This window comes from Anomaloglossus baeobatrachus, chromosome 8, assembly GCF_048569485.1.
Source record: "Anomaloglossus baeobatrachus isolate aAnoBae1 chromosome 8, aAnoBae1.hap1, whole genome shotgun sequence".
Taxonomy (NCBI): Eukaryota; Metazoa; Chordata; class Amphibia; order Anura; family Aromobatidae; genus Anomaloglossus; species Anomaloglossus baeobatrachus.
The window spans coordinates 2,811,002-2,833,252 of record NC_134360.1 but is presented as its reverse complement, the minus strand read 5'-3'; the positions used below and the strand labels follow the sequence as shown (position 1 = coordinate 2,833,252).

At 52.3% G+C, this 22,251-nt stretch overlaps 1 protein-coding gene across 1 annotated transcript in view; it reads right to left on the bottom strand.

Moving 5' to 3' along the window:
- EFCC1 (EF-hand and coiled-coil domain containing 1) overlaps positions 1–11,394 on the bottom strand; it is a 166,429-nt gene extending 155,035 nt beyond the window's left edge. Inside the window, exon 1 of the mRNA XM_075320974.1 lies at positions 10,520–11,394. Within this exon, the coding sequence (XP_075177089.1) occupies positions 10,520–11,323 (804 nt within the window). The 5' untranslated portion in view covers positions 11,324–11,394. The remainder of the gene's footprint in view (positions 1–10,519) is intronic.
- Between the last annotated feature and the right edge of the window lie 10,857 nt (positions 11,395–22,251).

Here is a 22,251-nt window from a genome sequence, read left to right as displayed (position 1 = left end):
AAGCTTCAGTGCAGCTTTATATGCACCTATAGCCAGGTGTAGAGTCAAAATACACCACAATTATTGCACAAGTGTTACAATGTAACAATTAAATCTCCACTCCTGGGTTTATGGGGGGGGTCTTCAGCACTGGAGTGGTCCCATAAAAGGGTTGTCTACTTCTAGGACACCCCTTCTGATTCCACATGATTCCTCCAAGTAAAATAATAAAGACTCCTCCAGTACCGGTGCCCTTCAAGCCGTGTCCAGGATTGCAGTGCCAATCAATTAACAGAAAGTGAGCACAGCCGCAGCTGATTGGACGTGAGGCTCATGTGACGGCACAACCCCATGTGAACCCTGTCACCGCAATCCTAGACAGCGCTGGGCGGGCGCCGGTACGGGAGGTGAGTATAGGCTTTATTATTTTACCTGGAGGACACGTGTGGTATCAGAAAGGGTGTCCTAGTAGTGCACAACCCCTTTAAAACTAGGACACCTATCCCCTGTCATATACTGACCTTCCAGCAACTTCACCTTTTACTAATGTTACTACGGTTCTGTGGTGCCATCTTATGCTCGTAACTTCTGACTGGCCAGAAGTCGTGTCACAAGGTCTCAATGCATCTATCTGAGAGCCATGACAAGGTCAGGACGACGCCAGAATGAGGCTAGAACGAGGTCAGGACGAGGTGAGAACAAGGACAGGATGAGGCAAGAACGAGGCGAGAATGAGGTCAGTACAAGGTGAGAACGAGGCTAGAATTAGGCGAAAACGAGGTCAGGACAATGTGAGAATAAGGACAGGATAAGACTAGAACAAGTCAAGAACGAGGTCAGGACGAGGCGAGAATGAGATCAATACAAGGTGAAAACGAGGCCAGAATGAGGCAAGAACGAGGCCAGGACAAGGCGAGAATAAGGTCAATACAAGGTGAGAACGAGGCAAGAACGAGGCCAGGACAAGGCGAGAATGAGGTCAGTACAAGGTGAGAACGAGGCCAGAATGAGGCAAAAACTAGGTCAGGACGAGACAAGAATGAGTCAAGAATGAGGCCAGGACGAGGCGAGAATAAGATCAGTACAAGGTGAAAACGAGGCCAGAATGAGGCAAGAACGAGGCCAGGACAAGGCGAGAATAAGGTCAGTACAAGGTGAGAATGAGGTGAGGTCACAACAGGGTCAGGACGAGGCCAGGACAAGGTGAGAATGAGGTCAGTACAAGGTGAGAACGAGGCCAGGACGAGGCGAGAATGAGGTCAGTACAAGGTGAGAACGAGACCAGAATGAGGCAAGAACGAGGCCATGACAAGGCGAGAATGAGGTCAGTACAAGGTGAGAATGAGGCAAGAACAAGGCCAGGACAAGGCAAGAATGAGGTCAGTACAAGGTGAGAATGAGGTGAGGTCACAACAGGGTCAGGAAGAGGCCAGGACAAGGCAAGAATGAGGTCAGTACAAGGTGAGAACGAGGCAAGAACAAGGCCAGGACAAGGCGAGAATGAGGTCAGTACAAGGTGAGAACGAGGCCAGAATGAGGCAAAAACTAGGTCAGGACGATTTCCGAATAAGGACAGGACGAGACAAGAATGAGTCAAGAATGAGGCCAGGACGAGGCGAGAATGAGATCAGTACAAGGTGAAAACGAGGCCAGAATGAGGCAAGAACGAGGCCAGGACAAGGCGAGAATAAGGTCAGTACAAGGTGAGAATGAGGTGAGGTCACAACAGGGTCAGGACGAGGCCAGGACAAGGCGAGAATGAGGTCAGTACAAGGTGAGAACGAGGCCAGGACGAGGCGAGAATGAGGTCAGTACAAGGTGAGAACGAGACCAGAATGAGGCAAGAACGAGGCCATGATAAGGCGAGAATGAGGTCAGTACAAGGTGAGAATGAGGCAAGAACAAGGCCAGGACAAGGCAAGAATAAGGTCAGTACAAGGTGAGAATGAGGTGAGGTCACAACAGGGTCAGGAAGAGGCCAGGACAAGGCAAGAATGAGGTCAGTACAAGGTGAGAACGAGGCAAGAACAAGGCCAGGACGAGACGAGAATGAGGTCAGTACAAGGTGAGAACGAGACCAGAATGAGGCAAGAACGAGACCAGCACAAGGCGAGAATGAGGTCAGTACAAGGTGAGAACGAGGCCAAAACGAGGCAAGAACGAGGCCAGGACAAGGCGAGAATGAGGTCAGTACAAGGTGAGAATGAGGTGAGGTCACAACAGGGTCAGGAAGAGGCCAGGACAAGGCGAGAATGAGGTCAGTACAAGGTGAGAACGAGGCAAGAACAAGGCCAGGACAAGGCGAGAATGAGGTCAGTACAAGGTGAGAACGAGGCCAGAATGAGGCAAGAACGAGGCCAGGACAAGGCGAGAATGAGGTTAGTACAAGGTGAGAACGAGGCCAGAATGGGGCAAGAACGAGGCCAGGACAAGGCGAGAATGAGGCAAGAACAAGGCCAGGACAAGGCGAGAATGAGGTCAGTACAAGTTGAGAATGAAGTGAGGTCACAACAGGGTCAGGACGAGGCAAGGACAAGGCGAGAATGAGGTCAGTATAAGGTGAGAACGAGGCCAAAATGAGGCAAGAACGAGGCCAGGATAAGGCGAGAATGAGGCAAGAACAAGGCCAGGACAAGGCAAGAATGAGGTCAGTACAAGGTGAGAATGAGGTGAGGTCACAACAGGGTCAGGAAGAGGCCAGGACAAGGCAAGAATGAGGTCAGTACAAGGTGAGAACGAGGCAAGAACAAGGCCAGGACAAGGCGAGAATGAGGTCAGTACAAGGTGAGAACGAGGCCAGAATGAGGCAAAAACTAGGTCAGGACGATTTCCGAATAAGGACAGGACGAGACAAGAATGAGTCAAGAATGAGGCCAGGACGAGGCGAGAATGAGATCAGTACAAGGTGAAAACGAGGCCAGAATGAGGCAAGAACGAGGCCAGGACAAGGCGAGAATAAGGTCAGTACAAGGTGAGAATGAGGTGAGGTCACAACAGGGTCAGGACGAGGCCAGGACAAGGCGAGAATGAGGTCAGTACAAGGTGAGAACGAGGCCAGGATGAGGCGAGAATGAGGTCAGTACAAGGTGAGAACGAGACCAGAATGAGGCAAGAACGAGGCCATGATAAGGCGAGAATGAGGTCAGTACAAGGTGAGAATGAGGCAAGAACAAGGCCAGGACAAGGCAAGAATGAGGTCAGTACAAGGTGAGAATGAGGTGAGGTCACAACAGGGTCAGGAAGAGGCCAGGACAAGGCAAGAATGAGGTCAGTACAAGGTGAGAACGAGGCAAGAACAAGGCCAGGACGAGACGAGAATGAGGTCAGTACAAGGTGAGAACGAGGCAAGAACAAGGCCAGGACGAGACGAGAATGAGGTCAGTACAAGGTGAGAACGAGACCAGAATGAGGCAAGAACGAGACCAGCACAAGGCGAGAATGAGGTCAGTACAAGGTGAGAACGAGGCCAAAACGAGGCAAGAACGAGGCCAGGACAAGGCGAGAATGAGGTCAGTACAAGGTGAGAATGAGGTGAGGTCACAACAGGGTCAGGAAGAGGCCAGGACAAGGCGAGAATGAGGTCAGTACAAGGTGAGAACGAGGCAAGAACAAGGCCAGGACAAGGCGAGAATGAGGTCAGTACAAGGTGAGAACGAGGCCAGAATGAGGCAAGAACGAGGCCAGGACAAGGCGAGAATGAGGTTAGTACAAGGTGAGAACGAGGCCAGAATGGGGCAAGAACGAGGCCAGGACAAGGCGAGAATGAGGCAAGAACAAGGCCAGGACAAGGCGAGAATGAGGTCAGTACAAGTTGAGAATGAAGTGAGGTCACAACAGGGTCAGGACGAGGCAAGGACAAGGCGAGAATGAGGTCAGTATAAGGTGAGAACGAGGCCAAAATGAGGCAAGAACGAGGCCAGGATAAGGCGAGAATGAGGCAAGAACAAGGCCAGGACAAGGCGAGAATGAAGTCAGTACAAGGTGAGAATGAGGCAAGAACGAGGCCAGGACAAAGCGAGAATGAGGTCAGTACAAGGTGAGAGCGAGGTGAGGTCACAACAAGGTCAGTAGGAGGCCAGAATGAGGCTAGAATGAGGCCAGAACAAGGCGAGAATGAGGTCAGTACAAGGTGAGAACGAGGTCAGAATGAGGCAAGAACGAGGCCAGGACAAAGCGAGAATGAGGTCAGTACAAGGTGAGAGCGAGGTGAGGTCACAACAAGGTCAGTAGGAGGCCAGAATGAGGCTAGAACGAGGCCAGGACAAGGCGAGAATGAGGTCAGTACAAGGTGAGAACGAGGTCAGAATGAGGCAAGAAAGAGGCCAGGACAAGGCGAGAATGAGGCAAGAACAAGGCCAGGACAAGGCAAGAATGAGGTCAGTTCAAGGTGAGAATGAGGTGAGGTCACAACAGGGTCAAGACGAGGCCAGGACAAGGCTCTCGTAGAATTGTAAGGAGTTGTGATCTCCGGCTCCATGAAGCAGTAGAGCTGCCGGCAGGTCACAAATCACCGAGACCGACCGCAGCGGCATCAATAGACGGTAAAGCCGCTGGAAAGAGAGTATTAGATAGGGGCAGGTGACTTAGAGGTAAAGCACCGCTCCAACAGTGAAATATAAAAACAAACAAACAAAATCGCCCGCTGGACTGGTGCTTTAACTCCTTCACTGCCTTTAAATGAACATCCCGTTGAATCTCCTTTGTGACCAGTATAAAGCGTGTAGACACATTTGCCGGATCAGTGTCTTGCGAGTTGTCGGAGTCCCGGTTATGTTCCTGGATCTTTGCCTTTAGTTGTTTTCTTATTCTACAACCCACATATGTTCAGTTACAGATGGAATATATTAATTTGTCGTGAAATTTGACAACAAAGAATCGTTTTTAGAGACCAATGACAGACTGTCACCATCTGGAGAGGATTCAGCCAAAAGTTCTTTATTCTTCAAAAACTTCTTTCATCCACTAATGAAAGGCGATTCCCAGAGGGATCTTTTGTCTTTCCCTCACATTGGGAGGACGATTCACCAAATGTTTCATCTTGAATTGGACACACGATGTAATAGCGGCTGCAGAGAGGAATCACACTTTGGTTTTTTTTTAGTATTTTGCATCTCTGTTGCAGAGTTATTAGCAAACAACGTGTTTGGTACCTGATGAGTTCACTTATTATAAAGTCCAAGTGGGTGTGATCAGACAGATTTCACTAGGGGTGTGCACTGTTCCTTCTGACCAATAGTACGCAGGGAGTATCACTCACAGGAAAGAAGACCACGCCCCACCATCAGTGTGTGAGTACACGCCCACCAGTGAAAGCTGTCAGATAATTCCCACAAGGGCTCATAAAGTTAACTCATTAGGTGCCAAAATACTTTTACTGCAAATAGATCCGCAATGGAGAGGAGGAATAAAAAAACAACATGTTTTTTCTACTCTGCAGCCAATGTTACATCGTGTTTGCAGTTCAACATGAAACATTTAGTGAAAGGTTCTCTTTAAACTACTGTAATGGCCAAACTGGATGAAAATGTGGTCCATGGTTGTACCCAAGGAGTAAGGGGCACTTTGCACACTACGACATTGCAAGCCGATGCTGCAATGCCGAGCGCAATAGTCCCCGCCCCCGTCGCAGCTGCAATATCATGGTGATAGCTGGCATAGCAAACATTATCGCTACGGCAGCTTCACATGCACTCACCTGCCCTGCGACGTCGCTCTGGCCGGCGACCCGCCTCCTTCCTAAGGGGGCGGGTCGTGCGGCGTCACACGGCAGGTGGCCAATAGAAGCGGAGGGGCGGAGATGAGCAGGACGTAAACATTCCTCCCACCTCCTTCCTTCCACGTAGCCGGCGTGAGCCGCAGGACGCAGGTAGGAGATGTTCCTCGCTCCTGTGGCTTCATACACAGCGATGTGCTGCCGCAGGAATGAGGAACAACATCGTAACATCGGTCCTTCCGAAATTATGGAAATGACCAACGCTACTCCGATCATACGATTACGACGCTTTTGTGCTCGTTAATCGTATCAAAAAGGATTTACACACTACGATGTCGAGAGCGACGCCGGATGTGCGTCACTTTCGATTTGACCCCACCGACATCGCACCTGCAATGTCGTAGTGTGCAAAGTGCCCCTAAAGGTCTTCCTTGTAGAGAGCACCAAGTTGTCATAGGGAGATGTACAGGCCAAGCAATGTTACCCTGGGAATTTCAATATGCAAATTGCCTCCTCAGATAAGAGAATAGGACTCTGGTGCCCTCTATTGGAAGTGGCAATGCTAAATGTTAATAAAGATACATTAGTGGGCCATACCACATGACTTAAGGTCGTTTACACGCTGCGACATCGCTCAAACGATCTCGTTGGGGTCACGGATTTTGTGACGCACATCCGGCCGCTGTAGCGATGTTGCTGCGTGTGACACCTTTGAGCAATTTTGCATCGTTGCAAAAACGTGCAAAATCGCTCATCGGTGACATGGGGGTCCATTCTCTAATATCGTTACTGCAGCAGTAACGAAATTGTTCCTCATTCCTGCAGCAGCACACATCGCTCCGTGTGACACCGCAGGAGCGAGGAAGCTCTCCTTACCTGTGTCCACCGGCTATGCGGAAGGACGGAGGTGGGCGGGATGTTCGTCCCGCTCATCTCCGCCCCTCCGCTTCTATTGGGCGGCGGTTCAGTGACGTCGCTGTGAAGCTGAACGAATCGCCCCCTTAGAAAGGAGGCATTTCGCTGGTCACAGTGACGTCGCAGGGCAGGTAGTGTGACAGGTCTGGGCGATGTTGTGCGCCACGGGCAGCGATTTGCCCATGTCGCACAACCGATGGGGGTGGGTACGCACGCTGGCGATATCGGTACCGATATCGCAGCGTGTAAAGCGGCCTTTAGGGTTACTTTGCACACTACGACATTGAAGGTGCGATGTCGGTGGGGTCAAATCGAAAGTGACGCACATCCGGCGTCGCTGTCGATATCGGAGTGTGTAAATCCTTTTTGATACGATTAACGAGCGCAAAAGCGTCCTAATCATATCATCGGTGTAGTGTCCGACATTTTCATAATTTATCTGCAGCGACGGTCCGATGCTGTACCTCGTTCCTGCGGCTCACGCCGGCTATGTGGAAGAAGGAGGTGGGCAGGATGTTTACGTCCCACTCATCTCCGCCCCTCCACTTCTATTGGCCGCCTGCCGTGTGACGTCGCTGTGACGCCGCACCACCCGCTCCCTTAGAAAGGAGGCGGTTCGCCGGCCAGAGCGACGTCGCAGGGCAGGTAAGTGCATGTGAAGCTGCCGTAGCGATAATGTTCGCTACGGCAGCAATCACAAGATATCACATGTGCGACGGGGCGGGTACTATCGTGCTCAGCATCGCTAGCATCGGCTTGCGATGTCGCAGCGTGCAAAGTACCCCTTAGAATAAGAGGCCAAACCAGACACTCCAATTGTAGACATGAGTTTTTTGGGTGTTTCTTGGCATGTTCTACAAGGAGAAGCATTACCTCTTAGACCTCTGTCAGAGGCCTCTCACCCAGCCAAACCAGTTCCCTTACTTTGCACTGATGAGGGGCAAATACCAGGAAACATGTCTGCAGATAGAGCTACTGATCTGGCTTCTTATCATACGTCATGTGGCAAGGCCTTTACAGAGTTGATAGTGACGTTTAGGATTGCTACTTCCAATAGGTGGATAAAAAATGTAGAGAAACAGGGCACCAGATCATTGGGTGATACCTTTATAAAGAGATCTAATAGATCCAGGTAATCTGCTCACCTGAGCAAGCTGTGAGGGTACAACTCCTGTGAATAGCGAGTGCTGCTGCTCAAGGGCTGGGCATAAACTCCACCAGGATCCTTAAAGGAAAAGACCATTCATGGTTTTGGGCTGCACTCACCGAAATGAAGAACCTTGATCCAATAATATAAAGAAACCATGTTTATTCCACAATGATGGATGGGCGTCGGGATCTTCATTTCAGAAAGTGCCGCCCGAACCCGTGCATTGTCTTCTCAGACTTCCAATCTGCGGCACCTTAAGGGGTCACTCACAATGTGTGGGGGCTTCTTATCCATGAAGGGGGTCACTCACAATGTGTGGGGGCTTCTCATCCATGGAGGGGGTCACTCACAATGTGTGGGGGCTTCTCATCCATGGAGGGGGTCACTCACAATGTGTGGAGGCTTCTCATCCATGGAGGGGGTCACTCACAATGTGTGGAGGCTTCTCATCCATGGAGGGGTCACTCACAATGTGTGGAGATTTCTCATCCATGGAGGGGTCACTCACAATGTGTGGGGGCTTCTCATCCATGGAGGGGGTCACTCACAATGTGTGGAGGCTTCTCATCCATGGAGGGGTCACTCAGAATGTGTGGGGTCTTCTCATCCATGGAGGGGGTCACTCACAATGTGTGGAGGCTTCTCATCCATGGAGGGGATGACTCACAATGTGTGGAGGCTTCTCATCCATGGAGGGGTCACTCACAATGTGTGGAGGTTTCTCATCCATGGAGGGGGTCACTCACAATGTGTGGAGGTTTCTCATCCATGGAGGGGGTCACTCACAATGTGTGGAGGCTTCTCATCCATGGAGGAGGTCACTCACAATGTGTGGGGGCTTCTCATCCATGGAGGGGGTCACTCACAATGTGTGGAGGTTTCTCATCCATGGAGGGGGTCACTCATAATGTGTGGAGGTTTCTCATCCATGGAGGGGGTCACTCACAATGTGTGGAGGTTTCTCATCCATGGAGGGGGTCACTCATAATGTGTGGAGGTTTCTCATCCATGGAGGGGGTCACTCACAATGTGTGGAGGCTTCTCATCCATGGAGGGGGGTCACTCATAATGTGTGGGGGCTTCTTATCCATGGAGGAGGTCACTCACAATGTGTGGGGGCTTCTTATCCATGAAGGGGGTCACTCACAATGTGTGGAGGCTTCTCATCCATGGAGGGGGTCACTCACAATGTGTGGAGGCTTCTCATCCATGGAGGGGGTCACTCACAGCCATGAATAAAGATAGGGGTCTAAACATCCTCCAGGAGCAGCTTGATGATGCACAATGCTTTCTCCAGCATCATGGGGCGCCATGTCACCAGGCAAAAGTGATAACTAAGGAGCTCAGGGAACAAAAGATTCACATTTTGGGTCCATGTCTAGGAAACTCCCTAGATCTCAACCCCATTGAGACCCCACATCAGGCAGGTCGACGAACAAGACAGACACTAAACTCCCAGCACTGATCAGGTAAGGAGCGGCCATCACTCCACGTCTGCCCAGGAGCTGATATCCAGCTGCTGAGGGAAGTGCAGAGTCTGGAGAAATCAGGGGCCGTGCTAGAAATATTCAGCTGGTACAGAAACTTCATGGATTTGTCAATAAAAGTTTAACAACTTATGAGGAGGAGGAGGAGGAGGAGCGCACTGGCCTGAGGAGTGCACTGACCGGAGGAGGACACTGACCGCAGGAGCGCACTGGCCGAAAGAGTGCAATGACCGGAGGAGCGCACTGGCCGGAGGAGCGCACTGGCCGGAGGAGTGCACTGACCAGAGGAGCGCATAGGTCGGAGGAGGGCACTGATCGGAGGAGCGCACTGACCAGAGGAGCACACTGGTGAGAGGAGCCCAGTTGTGAGAGGAGCGCACTGGCTGGAGTAGCGCAGTGGCGAGAGGAGCGCACTGGCTGGAGAAGCACACTGGCGAGAGGAGCGCACTGGCGAGAGGAGCGCACTGGCAAGAAGAGCGCACTGGCAAGAAGAGCGCACTGGCCGGAGGAGCGCACTGGCCGGAGGAGCCCAATGGCGAGATGAGCGCATAGGCCGGAGGGTTGCAGTGGCGAGAAGAGAGCACTGGCAGGAGGAGCGCACTGGTGAGTAGAGCGCACTGGAAGGAGGATCGCACTGGCCAGAGGAGCGCACTGGCAGGAGGAGCGCACTGGCCTGAGGACCACCCCTTAAGATCTATAATGATCTCAGCTCACCTGGTTAGGAGACATTGGACCAGAAGGTCAGATTTTTGGGGGTCAATTTACAAAAGGTCTCTTAGTTTCGGCTGATCACATGGTGACGGCTGCGGCTTGTTATGTATTTCTGAAGTCTGACAATTCCTCTAGGGTAGCAAAGCAAAATAGATAGAAACAACGGCAATGGTCAGAGGTGTCATTCGTGCTTGTAGACCCCAAAACAGTCTCCAACAGGGCCCCAACTGTCATAGGTCTCATAGGGGCCACAGGGTCCGAGGTTTGGGGGCGGCTGCAATACTCTATGATTAGACCCCTGGCAGTGGAGCACTGCGATGTTGTGTGCTGGAATAGTGTCACCCCCAATCCCGGGAGACCCCGCACCCCCTGATATGTCCAAACCTCGGTGCCACTTGGTGCAGACAAGAATTTGGGGCACAAACCCTCCAACAAGGAAACACTAATGGTGGAGGGGATAGGACAGAAAGATAATTGGTCACATCAGTTAGAAGCCCATAGTTTGCTATAGAAATGCTTAAAGCCCCCTCTACAAGACCCCACTGGAAGCCCCCAGGTACTTACTTGCAATGCCAGGCAGCGGGCATCACTGCTCTGCAGCGCCCCCTTCAGCTCCTCCAGCGACTGCCGCAGATGCCGGTTCTCCCCCTGCAGCCTCCGGAGCTGCTCCTCACTGGCAGGTCGTGGCCGGCCTCCCCTTCTGGCCATCTCCGGGCTCCTCAGCCGGCGCTGCTCCTGGAGCTGAGGGTGCACAGTGCCGGCTCTGGAGATGAAGTGTCCGCACAGCCTGGCATGGAAGTGCCTGAAGCTGAGCCGCTCCTCAGCCTCCTCTGTGCCGGCCTCCAGCCGCTCCTCAGCCTCCCCTGTGCCGGCCTCCAGCCGCTCCTCAGCCTCCTCTGTGCCGGCCTCCAGCCGCTCCTCAGCCTCCTCTGTGCCGGCCTCCCGCCGCTCCTCAGCCTTCTCTGTGCCGGCCTCCAGCCGCTCCTCAGCCTCCCCTGTGCCGGCCTCCAGCCGCTCCTCAGCCTCCTCTGTGCCCGCGTCCAGCCGCTCCTCAGCCTCCTCTGTGCCGGCCTCCAGCCGCTCCTCAGCCTCCCCTGTGCCGGCCTCCCGCCGCTCCTCAGCCTCCTCTGTGCCGGCCTCCAGCCGCTCCTCAGCCTCCTCTGTGCCGGCCTTCAGCCGCTCCTCAGCCTCCCCTGTGCCGGCCTCCAGCCCCAGCACCCGGCAGAGGGCCCGGAACTCGCCCCTGGAGATGGTGCCCTGCTCCTGCCAGTCCAGGTGATGGAAGAGCTCCTGCAGGTACCGGTCCAGCCCGGGATCAGGGGTCGGAGCCGGCCGCAGGGGGCTGCACTGCTCTCCCCGGGGCTGCATCCCAGGCTCAGGCTCTCCCGGGCATCCTCTGGGGGGGTCTTCAAACGATTTGATTTCTTCTGAGCAACTTTGAAAAACTTTTACAAACTTTGATTGAAGATTTCCTCCAGCGGCAGCGGCAGTGTCAGTGTGCGGCAGCGGCAGTGTCAGTGTGCGGCAGCGGCAGTGTCAGTGTGCGGCAGGGTCAGTGTGCGGCAGGGTCAGTGTGCGGCAGGGTCAGTGTCAGTGTGCGGCAGGGTCAGTGTGCGGCAGGGTCAGTGTCAGTGTGCGGCAGTGTCAGTGTGCGGCAGGGTCAGTGTGCGGCAGGGTCAGTGTGCGGCAGGGTCAGTGTCAGTGTGCGGCAGGGTCAGTGTGCGGCAGGGTCAGTGTCAGTGTGCGGCAGGGTCAGTGTCAGTGTGCGGCAGGGTCAGTGTCAGTGTGCGGCAGGGTCAGTGTGCGGCAGGGTCAGTGTGCGGCAGCGGCAGGGTCAGTGTGCGGCAGGGTCAGTGTGCGGCAGCGGCAGGGTCAGTGTGCGGCAGGGTCAGTGTCAGTGTGCGGCAGGGTCAGTGTGCGGCAGGGTCAGTGTCAGTGTGCGGCAGGGTCAGTGTCAGTGTGCGGCAGGGTCAGTGTCAGTGTGCGGCAGGGTCAGTGTCAGTGTGCGGCAGGGTCAGTGTCAGTGTGCGGCAGGGTCAGTGTGCGGCAGGGTCAGTGTGCGGCAGCGGCAGGGTCAGTGTGCGGCAGGGTCAGTGTGCGGCAGCGGCAGGGTCAGTGTGCGGCAGGGTCAGTGTGCGGCAGGGTCAGTGTGCGGCAGGGTCAGTGTGCGGCAGGGTCAGTGTCAGTGTGCGGCAGGGCCAGTGTGCGGCAGGGTCAGTGTGCGGCAGCGGCAGGGTCAGTGTGCGGCAGGGTCAGTGTGCGGCAGCGGCAGGGTCAGTGTGCGGCAGGGTCAGTGTGCGGCAGGGTCAGTGTGCGGCAGGGTCAGTGTGCGGCAGGGTCAGTGTGCGGCAGCGGCAGGGTCAGTGTGCGGCAGGGTCAGTGTGCGGCAGGGTCAGTGTGCGGCAGGGTCAGTGTCAGTGTGCGGCAGGGCCAGTGTGCGGCTCCTCAGCGCGGGTGTGTGATGTGTAGTGTGAGAGCGGGGTATTGTGTTTTGTGTTATATTGTGGTGTTTTGTGTATTGTGTGTTGTATTGTGTGTTATATTGTGCTGTGTTGTGTGTGCTCAGACTTGTGCTGTGCTCGGTGTCTGCAGTGCAGGGTGTCCTCTTGCTGCCTCCCGGCTCTCTCAGTATTGGGATCCCTAGAACCTCCCTTGGAGGAGGAGGAGGAGGAGGAGGAGGAGGAGGAGGAGGATCTCACCAGACTCCTCTGCTCAGTGTCTTTCTGCTGCTTTTGTCTGACACTTTCATGTCCAATATCAATAACGTCTCTTCTTGATGACTTTGGATTCTGTTTCTGTCTATTCTGGAGAGTTTGGAGCTCCTGAATGTGTTTGTGCTCCTATGACAACTCTTCTAACCATCACTTGGCTTGTTGTGTGCCTGCACTTTCTGCCCCCGGCCCCTGTGGTCGTGCTCCTGGGATGCAGCTGAAAACCCGATCACTGCTGCATCAAAAGACTGAAACAAAACTGCATGCGAGGCCTTTCCCATAGGAGAACTCGCCCATCTTATGAAAAGCAGCTGTGCGATATGTGCGATATGCGCGATATGTGCGATATGTGCGATATGTGGCTGTGCGATATGTGCGATATGTGCGATATGCGCGATATGTGCGATATGTGCGATATGTGGCTGTGCGATATGTGCGATATGCGCGATATGCGGCTGTGCGATATGTGCGATATGTGGCTGTGCGATATGTGAGATATGCGCGATATGTGCGATATGTGCGATATGCGCGATATGTGCGATATGTGCGATATGTGGCTGTGCGATATGTGAGATATGCGCGATATGCGCGATATGTGCGATATGCGCGATATGTGCGATATGTGGCTGTGCGATATGTGCGATATGCGCGATATGTGCGATATGTGCGATATGTGCGATATGTGGCTGTGCGATATGTGCGATATGCGCGATATGCGGCTGTGCGATATGTGCGATATGTGGCTGTGCGATATGTGAGATATGCGCGATATGTGCGATATGCGCGATATGTGCGATATGTGGCTGTGCGATATGTGCGATATGCGCGATATGTGCGATATGTGGCTGTGCGATATGTGCGATATGCGCGATATGCGGCTGTGCGATATGTGGCTGTGCGATATGTGAGATATGCGCGATATGCGCGATATGTGCGATATGTGGCTGTGCGATATGCGCGATATGTGCGATATGCGCGATATGTGCGATATGTGGCTGTGCGATATGTGCGATATGTGCGATATGTGAGATATGTGCGATATGTGGCTGTGCGATATGTGCGATATGTGAGATATGTGCGATATGCGCAATATGTGCGATATGCGCGATATGTGCGATATGCGCGATATGCAGTGTGCGATATGTGAGATATGCAGTGTGCGATATGTGAGATATGCAGTGTGCGATATGCCAATATACAGATGTGTGATATGTGGATGTGTAATATGTGGATGTGTGATAGGTGAGATATGTGAGATATGTGCAATATGCAGCTGTGCGATATGCAAATGTGCGATATGCAGATGTGCGATATGTGAGAAATGCGGTAGTGCGATATGTGAGATATGCGGCTGTGAAATATGCCAATATACAGATGTGTGATATGCGGATATGCAATATGTGAGATATGCAGCTGTGTGATATGCAGCTGTGTGATATGCAGCTGTGTGATATGCAGGTGTGTGATATGCGGGTGTGTGATATGTGTGATATGTCATTTGCTCGAGTTCCTTACATGCAACTTTGCCTATTGTTATATTACAATAAAGTCCATGGTAAATGTGCTGAGCCTGTGCAGAGCGCATTATTACATCGCGGCCTCGGAGCTGTGCGTCAGTGACATGGAAGGTGGCGGACCCCCCTATTCACAGGTCACCATCTTATCCACAAGTAACAGAAGTGACTCTGGTTGTCACATTCCACTAATATGTCATCGTGTTATGCGCAGTAAAGTGCACACGTGGTAAATAACGGAAAATAGGGGTTTACTTCTTACTACTACACCTGATCCACACAGTTCTTGTACAGACTAGAGGTCCCAGCTGCACAGTACCTAAAGGCACCTGCACAGACTGAAACAAGCGGCTTCCTAGGCGCCATCGAGGGTTCCACGTACCTTCTTAAGAATCTGGGGGAAGGTGCAGAGTGAAAATAAGATAATCTGCCAGGAGAAACACAAGACAAACAGTTCCACTTCAGAAATATCACCAGCGGGAAATGAAAGGCCGGGGAAGCTTTAAATAGTTACACAAGCGGGGAGATAGGGCAGACTGAATGACAGCACAGGAAACACTTGCTGACAGAAAGGCAATGAACACACAAAGTGTCCGCACAGAGGCAAAGTGTTCAGAACCAGGAGAGTGACCAAACCTATGGCTCAGTGGAGAGGTAAGCAAACCACAGCACAGGAGGCCACTGCCAGATAAAATCCGAGGCATGACAGTACCCCCACCCCTTTCACAAGGGACCAATGGACTGTTCAAAATACCCATCCTCCAATATCTTTTACCAGTCGATCAGCATGCAAATCTTCTGTATTAATCCAGGACATATCCTCCAGACCATAACCCTTTCATTTAGCAAGATTCTGTAACCAGGGCCTGTCACCCAGTACTCGCTCCATCTCATACTCCCGATCCTCCTCAAAATCCACCTCAATTATGTCCCATGGACCAGGCGTCCCCTTAAAACCTTTAAGGAGAGAGGAATGGAAGGAATTATTGATCCTCCATGCCACCAGGAGTTTGACCATCACAAGATTAAGGATTTTAATTACCTTATGCAGAACAACAAATTTGGGAGTAAATTTCCTAGCTGGTACTTTAAGGTGGACATTTTTTAGAGGATGACCATAAGAAAATCTCTCTGCCACTAATACAGAGGTCTGCAAACCAGAAAGAACAGGATGAAAACCCCGGCAGCAGATAAAAGGTGAGGTACCGGTAGAGATGGGATTATTGAGAGCAAAGTCAGCAAGAGGCAGAAACTCCACCCAGTCCTCCTTATTAGAGGAAACAAAGCATCTTAGATACTGTGCTACATCTTGGTTCATCCTCTCTGTCTGTCCATTGGTCTCTGGATGATAACCCAAGGAGAATGAAAGTTTAATACCCAATCTATAGCAAAAAGTATGTGAAAGCTAAACACTGACCCCTCTGTTGGAAATAATGTTCTTAGGGCTCCATGTAATTTTACAATATGCGAGATGAATAATGTAGACAGAGTCTTAGCTGAAGACAATCTATGCAGAGGAACCAAATGACCCATCTTGCTGAAACGGTCCACCACCCATATATCCATATTACCACCAGAATTAGGTTGATCAATGACAAAGTCCATGGATAAGTGCATCCAGGGCTGAGATGGGACCTCGTTACATGGATAAGTGCATCCAGGGCTGAGATGGGACCTCGTTACATGGACAAGTGCATCCAGGGCTGAGATGGGACCTCGTTACATGGACAAGTACGTCCAGAGCTGAGATGGGACCTCGTTACATGGACAAGTGCGTCCAGGGCTGAGATGGGACCTCGTTACATGGACAAGTGCGTCCAGGGCTGAGATGGGACCTCGTTACATGGACAAGTGCGTCCAGGGCTGAGATGGGACCTCGTTACATGGACAAGGGCATCCAGGGCTGAGATGGGACCTCGTTACATGGACAAGTGCGTCCAGAGCTGAGATGGGACCTCGTTACATGGACAAGGGCGTCCAGGGCTGAGAAGGGACCTCGTTACATGGACAAGTGCGTCCAGGGCTGAGACGGGACCTTGTTACATGGACAAGCGCGTCCAGAGCTGAGATGGGACCTTGTTACATGGACAAGTGCGTCCAGGGCTGAGATGGGACCTCGTTACATGGACAAGTGTGTCCAGGGCTAAGATGAGACCTCGTTACATGGACAAGTGTGTCCAGGGCTGAGAGGGGACCTCGTTACATGGACAAGTGCGTCTAGGGCTGAGATGGGACCTCGTTACATGGACAAGGGCATCCAGGGATGAGATGGGACCTCGTTACATGGACAAGTGCGTCCAGAGCTGAGATGGGACCTCGTTACATGGACAAGGGCGTCCAGGGCTGAGATGGGACCTCGTTACATGGACAAGTGCGTCCAGGGCTGAGACGGGACCTTGTTACATGGACAAGCGCGTCCAGAGCTGAGATGGGACCTTGTTACATGGACAAGTGCGTCCAGGGCTGAGATGGGACCTCGTTACATGGACAAGTGTGTCCAGGGCTAAGATGAGACCTCGTTACATGGACAAGTGTGTCCAGGGCTGAGAGGGGACCTCGTTACATGGACAAGTGCGTCTAGGGCTGAGATGGGACCTCGTTACATGGACAAGGGCATCCAAGGCTGAGATGGGACCTCGTTACATGGACAAGTGCGTCCAGAGCTGAGATGGGACCTCGTTACATGGACAAGGGCGTCCAGGGCTGAGATGGGACCTCGTTACATGGACAAGTGCGTCCAAGGCTGAGACGGGACCTTGTTACATGGACAAGCGCGTCCAGAGCTGAGATGGGACCTCGTTACATGGACAAGTGCGTCCAGGGCTGAGATGGGACCTCGTTACATGGACAAGTGTGTCCAGGGCTGAGAGGGGACCTCATTACATGGACAAGTGCGTCCAGGGCTGAGATGGGACCTCGTTACATGGACAAGTATGTCCAGGGCTAAGATGAGACCTCGTTACATGGACAAGTGTGTCCAGGGCTGAGAGGGGACCTCGTTACATGGACAAGTGCATCCAGAGCTGAGATGGGACCTCGTTACATGGACAAGGGCATCCAGGGCTGAGATGGGACCTCGTTACATGGACAAGTGCGTCCAGAGCTGAGATGGGACCTCGTTACATGGACAAGTGCGTCCAGGGCTGAGATGGGACCTCGTTACATGGACAAGTATGTCCAGGGCTAAGATGAGACCTCGTTACATGGACAAGTGTGTCCAGGGCTGAGAGGGGACCTCGTTACATGGACAAGTGCGTCTAGGGCTGAGATGGGACCTCGTTACATGGACAAGGGCATCCAGGGCTGAGATGGGACCTCGTTACATGGACAAGTGCGTCCAGAGCTGAGATGGGACCTCGTTACATGGACAAGGGCGTCCACGGCTGAGATGGGACCTCGTTACATGGACAAGTGCGTCCAGGGCTGAGACGGGACCCTGTTACATGGACAAGCGCGTCCAGAGCTGAGATGGGACCTCGTTACATGGACAAGTGCGTCCAGGGCTGAGATGGGACCTCGTTACATGGACAAGTGTGTCCAGGGCTAAGATGAGACCTCGTTACATGGACAAGTGTGTCCAGGGCTGAGAGGGGACCTCGTTACATGGACAAGTGCGTCTAGGGCTGAGATGGGACCTCGTTACATGGACAAGGGCATCCAGGGCTGAGATGGGACCTCGTTACATGGACAAATGCGTCCAGAGCTGAGATGGGACCACGTTACATGGACAAGCGCGTCCAGAGCTGAGATGGGACCTCGTTGTGGAGACACGGGGCTCAGTGGGCGCTCTCGTCTACTAAAACCCGCCGCCTTTAGAAAGACAGCGTGGCTCAGGGCTCATCCCAACTGAACGCCGGCCTCCCTAACCGTGGGCGTAACACTACTCAGACAACACAGGGTGAGGGAACCACAATAATTAGACTTTATTGGATCCCCAAACAATTAACGGCACATAACACATAACCAGCAAAACACACAAATGTAACAGGCAACAGAGTCTCACCCTTCCGCTGGCTCACCAGGGATTTAGAATGTCCATGCCTCACAGGTTCCAAGCTGTCTGAGGTCTACAAAGTCTGTAACAGGTGACTGAACTGGTTTGATGTTACAATCCTGGCAGCCGGAGTCGAAATCCCTAGGCTGTGGATATGGTCTCCAACCGGATCCGGAGTCCCTAGATTGAAGCCATAAGATGTCCTGATCCTCCAGTCAGCTCCAAAGAGCTTAGACTGAATCCATCAACCATCAACAACCCCTGGTGGCTTAAAGAAGTCCTTTTTATAACCACAACCTTCCACTTGGATACACTGCGTCCTCATTGATTGGTTGGACAAGATTGCTTCTCCCATTGGAGGAATTTCAAGCTGCATGGACAATGTTCATTTAAATGATGTGCTTAGAAAGGCTGAGGGTGTACATGTAAACTGGGAGTCACCGACTAGACAATGGCTACTAAGGTAATTACATTATCAATACACAACTACAATACAATGGTTACTGGAAATGTCTGGAGAACAATACCTCTGGCTTTCAATGGCCAACACAATTACATTGAGTCAACAAGAGTCTTGTAAAAACAATGAGGGACGTCTCCCCCATCTATAGACAATCTATCATGCTGTCTGGCTGGATGTTAAGAAACGTTAACCCATGAGAGTCCATGTCGTCACATTCCTCCCCCTTCTTAATATTAGCCAGACATGATAGGCTTCCGATCATCCTTCTCCTCTTGACGGCATTGTCCTTTTTAATGGTGAGGTCAGCAACAGAGGCTCGCATCTATACACCTCCCCCTGATTACCTCCCCCAAGTTGAGCAGCCATATTGCGGACAAGCACTAAGGTGGGGTCCATGAGTTGAGCCTGCACAAATCTCCCACTATCAATCCTCCCCCAGTCAATAGCCACAGTGTGTTTAGGCTTACTCACGGTTCTTGGCTCAGAAGTAGATGATGGAGACCGGGAATGCAAACCATCCCTGGAAAAGATGTTAGAAAGATCCACATCAGGGTCCTCCTTGGCTTGGAGGTGGGTGATGTCTGCTTCAAACTGACTGGATAGTCCTTGTCCTAGGTCATTCTCCAAAATGACTGGTGTGAGCAGGTAATTCATAAGCCCCACTTTCACTCCCCTGTGAGTGGTATCCAAAACAACAGGCTTGGCTATGAACCCCACTTCAACTTCCTCCTGGCTAGACCCCGAAATAACAGGTGTTGGGAGGCTGTCCATAAACTCCATACGGACCTCTTCCTGGTCAGACCCCAAAGTAACTGGTGTGGGGACGGTGTCCATAAGCTCCACATCAGCCTTGCTCTGATTAGTCTCCACAATGACAGGTGTGGGGAGGTTGTTCACAAGTCTCACATCAACCTCTCCCTGGTCCTTTCCCGAAATAACTGGTGTGGGGACGGTGTCCATAAACTCCACATCAGCCTTGCTCTGGTCAGTCTCCACAATGACAGGTATGGGGAGGCTGTTCACAATCTCCACCTCGACCTCTCCCTGGTCGGTCCTTAGGTCCACCTGCACACATGCCAGAGGGATGTCTGAGCGCTGGCCCTCAGCCAGGGAGACGGACAATTGGGAATTCTGTAAAGGGTCTTCCGGAGAAACAACAACTGGGCTTACCAGAGTGATGGAAGATCCAATGTCTCGAAGTCCCTGAGCCTGTATATCACCGACCTTGACCGTCTGGATGTGGGGATGGAGGTTGGCTGGTGTACGGTGTCCGGCCTGCCGTAGGGTGTGGACTGGATAAACCACTTCCTCAACTATTGGTGTTTCTTGGGAGTAGCATTCCTCAGGTCTCGTTGGTTCATCTCGGCATATGTTGACTGGTTGGAGTGGCAGACGGGCTCCAAGCATGCGGCCTCGGTTTTGGAGACAATCTTTATCTAGATGTCTATTGCGCCCACATGCATAACAGCGCCATAGATTGGGAGAGTCACAGGCCCTGTCTGTAGTCCTTTGTTTTGGCGCAGCTTCTGCTGGGTAGCGGGACCATCCTTCTCGACCGACTGGTGTTAGCAGTACTGCAGCTGGAATCCCATAAACATATTCCAGAACATAAGCCCTCTCTTCTCTTGAGGATCTAGGCCCCAATGCATCCAACAACGCTGTGGCTTGGGCCATCTTGGACAAAGTTGATTCCCGATTGTCACTAGATCCATGATGTGGCACATAGTCTAAATCCTCTGGGTCAATATCGGCGGGATCCTCATCGTCCTCTGCATCATTCTGGGCATCCCAACGGACTAATTTCTGGATCAAGGCTGACCGAGTCTCAGCGCTCCAGCAGACAATCTCTCGCCTCCGGCACAGATCCTGCAGCATCCATTTACTGCAGCGATCGTAACTCCTCTCTTGTCCTTGTCCCATGGCTGAGCTGGTAGGGTTGGACATGGCAGCGTCCGAAACCTGAATGCCTCCCCTATGGCCTGCTGGGTATGCTTATGTGCCTCCCTGGTTGTTGAGCCCTGGACGGTGTCCGAAAACACCAGTCCACTGCAGATCCCCTGGGTAAACCAGGCTGAGTAGTATCCCACCGCTGCCACCAATTGTGGAGACACGGGGCTCAGTGGGCGCTCTCGTCCACTAAAACCCGCCGCCTTTAGAAAGACAGCGTGGCTCAGGGCTCATCCCAACTGAACGCCGGCCTCCCTAACCGTGGGCGTAACACTACTCAGACAACACAGGGTGAGGGAACCACAATAATTAGACTTTATTGGATCCCCAAACAATTACCGGCACATAACACATAACCAGCAAAACACACAAATGTAACAGGCAACAGAGTCTCACCCTTCCGCTGGCTCACCAGGGATTTAGAATGTCCATGCCTCACAGGTTCCAAGCTGTCTGAGGTCTACAAAGTCTGTAACAGGTGACTGAACTGTCCCAACCTACGTGTCCTCCTTAGGTAGTCCTGGTTTGATGTTACAATCCTGGCAGCCGGAGTCGAAATCCCTAGGCTGTGGATATGGTCTCCAACCGGATCCGGAGTCCCTAGATTGAAGCCATAAGATGTCCTGATCCTCCAGTCAGCTCCAAAGAGCTTAGACTGAATCCATCAACCATCAACAACCCCTGGTGGCTTAAAGAAGTCCTTTTTATAACCACAACCTTCCACTTGGATACACTGCATCCTCATTGATTGGTTGGACAAGATTGCTTCTCCCATTGGAGGAATTTCAAGCTGCATGGACAATGTTCATTTAAATGATGTGCTTAGAAAGGCTGAGGGTGTACATGTAAACTGGGAGTCACCGACTAGACAATGGCTACTAAGGTAATTACATTATCAATACACAACTACAATACAATGGTTACTGGAAATGTCTGGAGAACAATACCTCTGGCTTTCAATGGCCAACACAATTACATTGAGTCAACAAGAGTCTTGTAAAAACAATGAGGGACTTCTCCCCCATCTATAGACAATCTATCATGCTGTCTGGCTGGATGTTAAGAAACGTTAACCCATGAGAGTCCATGTCGTCACACTCGTTACATGGACAAGTGCGTCCAGGGCTGAGATGGGACCTCGTTACATGGACAAGTGTGTCCAGGGCTGAGAGGGGACCTCATTACATGGACAAGTGCGTCCAGGGCTGAGAGGGGACCTCGTTACATGGACAAGTGCGTCCAGAGCTGAGATGGGACCTCGTTACATGGACAAGGGCATCCAGGGCTGAGATGGGACCTCGTTACATGGACAAGTGCGTCCAGAGCTGAGATGGGACCTCGTTACATGGACAAGGGCGTCCAGGGCTGAGATGGGACCTTGTTACATGGACAAGCGCGTCCAGAGCTGAGATGGGACCTCGTTACATGGACAAGTGCGTCCAGGGCTGAAATGGGACCTCATTACATGGACAAGTGCGTCCAGGGCTGAGATGGGACCTCGTTACATGGACAAGTGTGTCCAGAGCTGAGATGGGACCTCGTTACATGGACAAGTGCATCCAGGGCTGAGATGGGACCTCGTTACATGGACAAGTACGTCCAAGGCTGAGATCGGACCTCGTTACATGGACAAGTGCATCCAGGGCTGAGATGGGACCTCATTACAT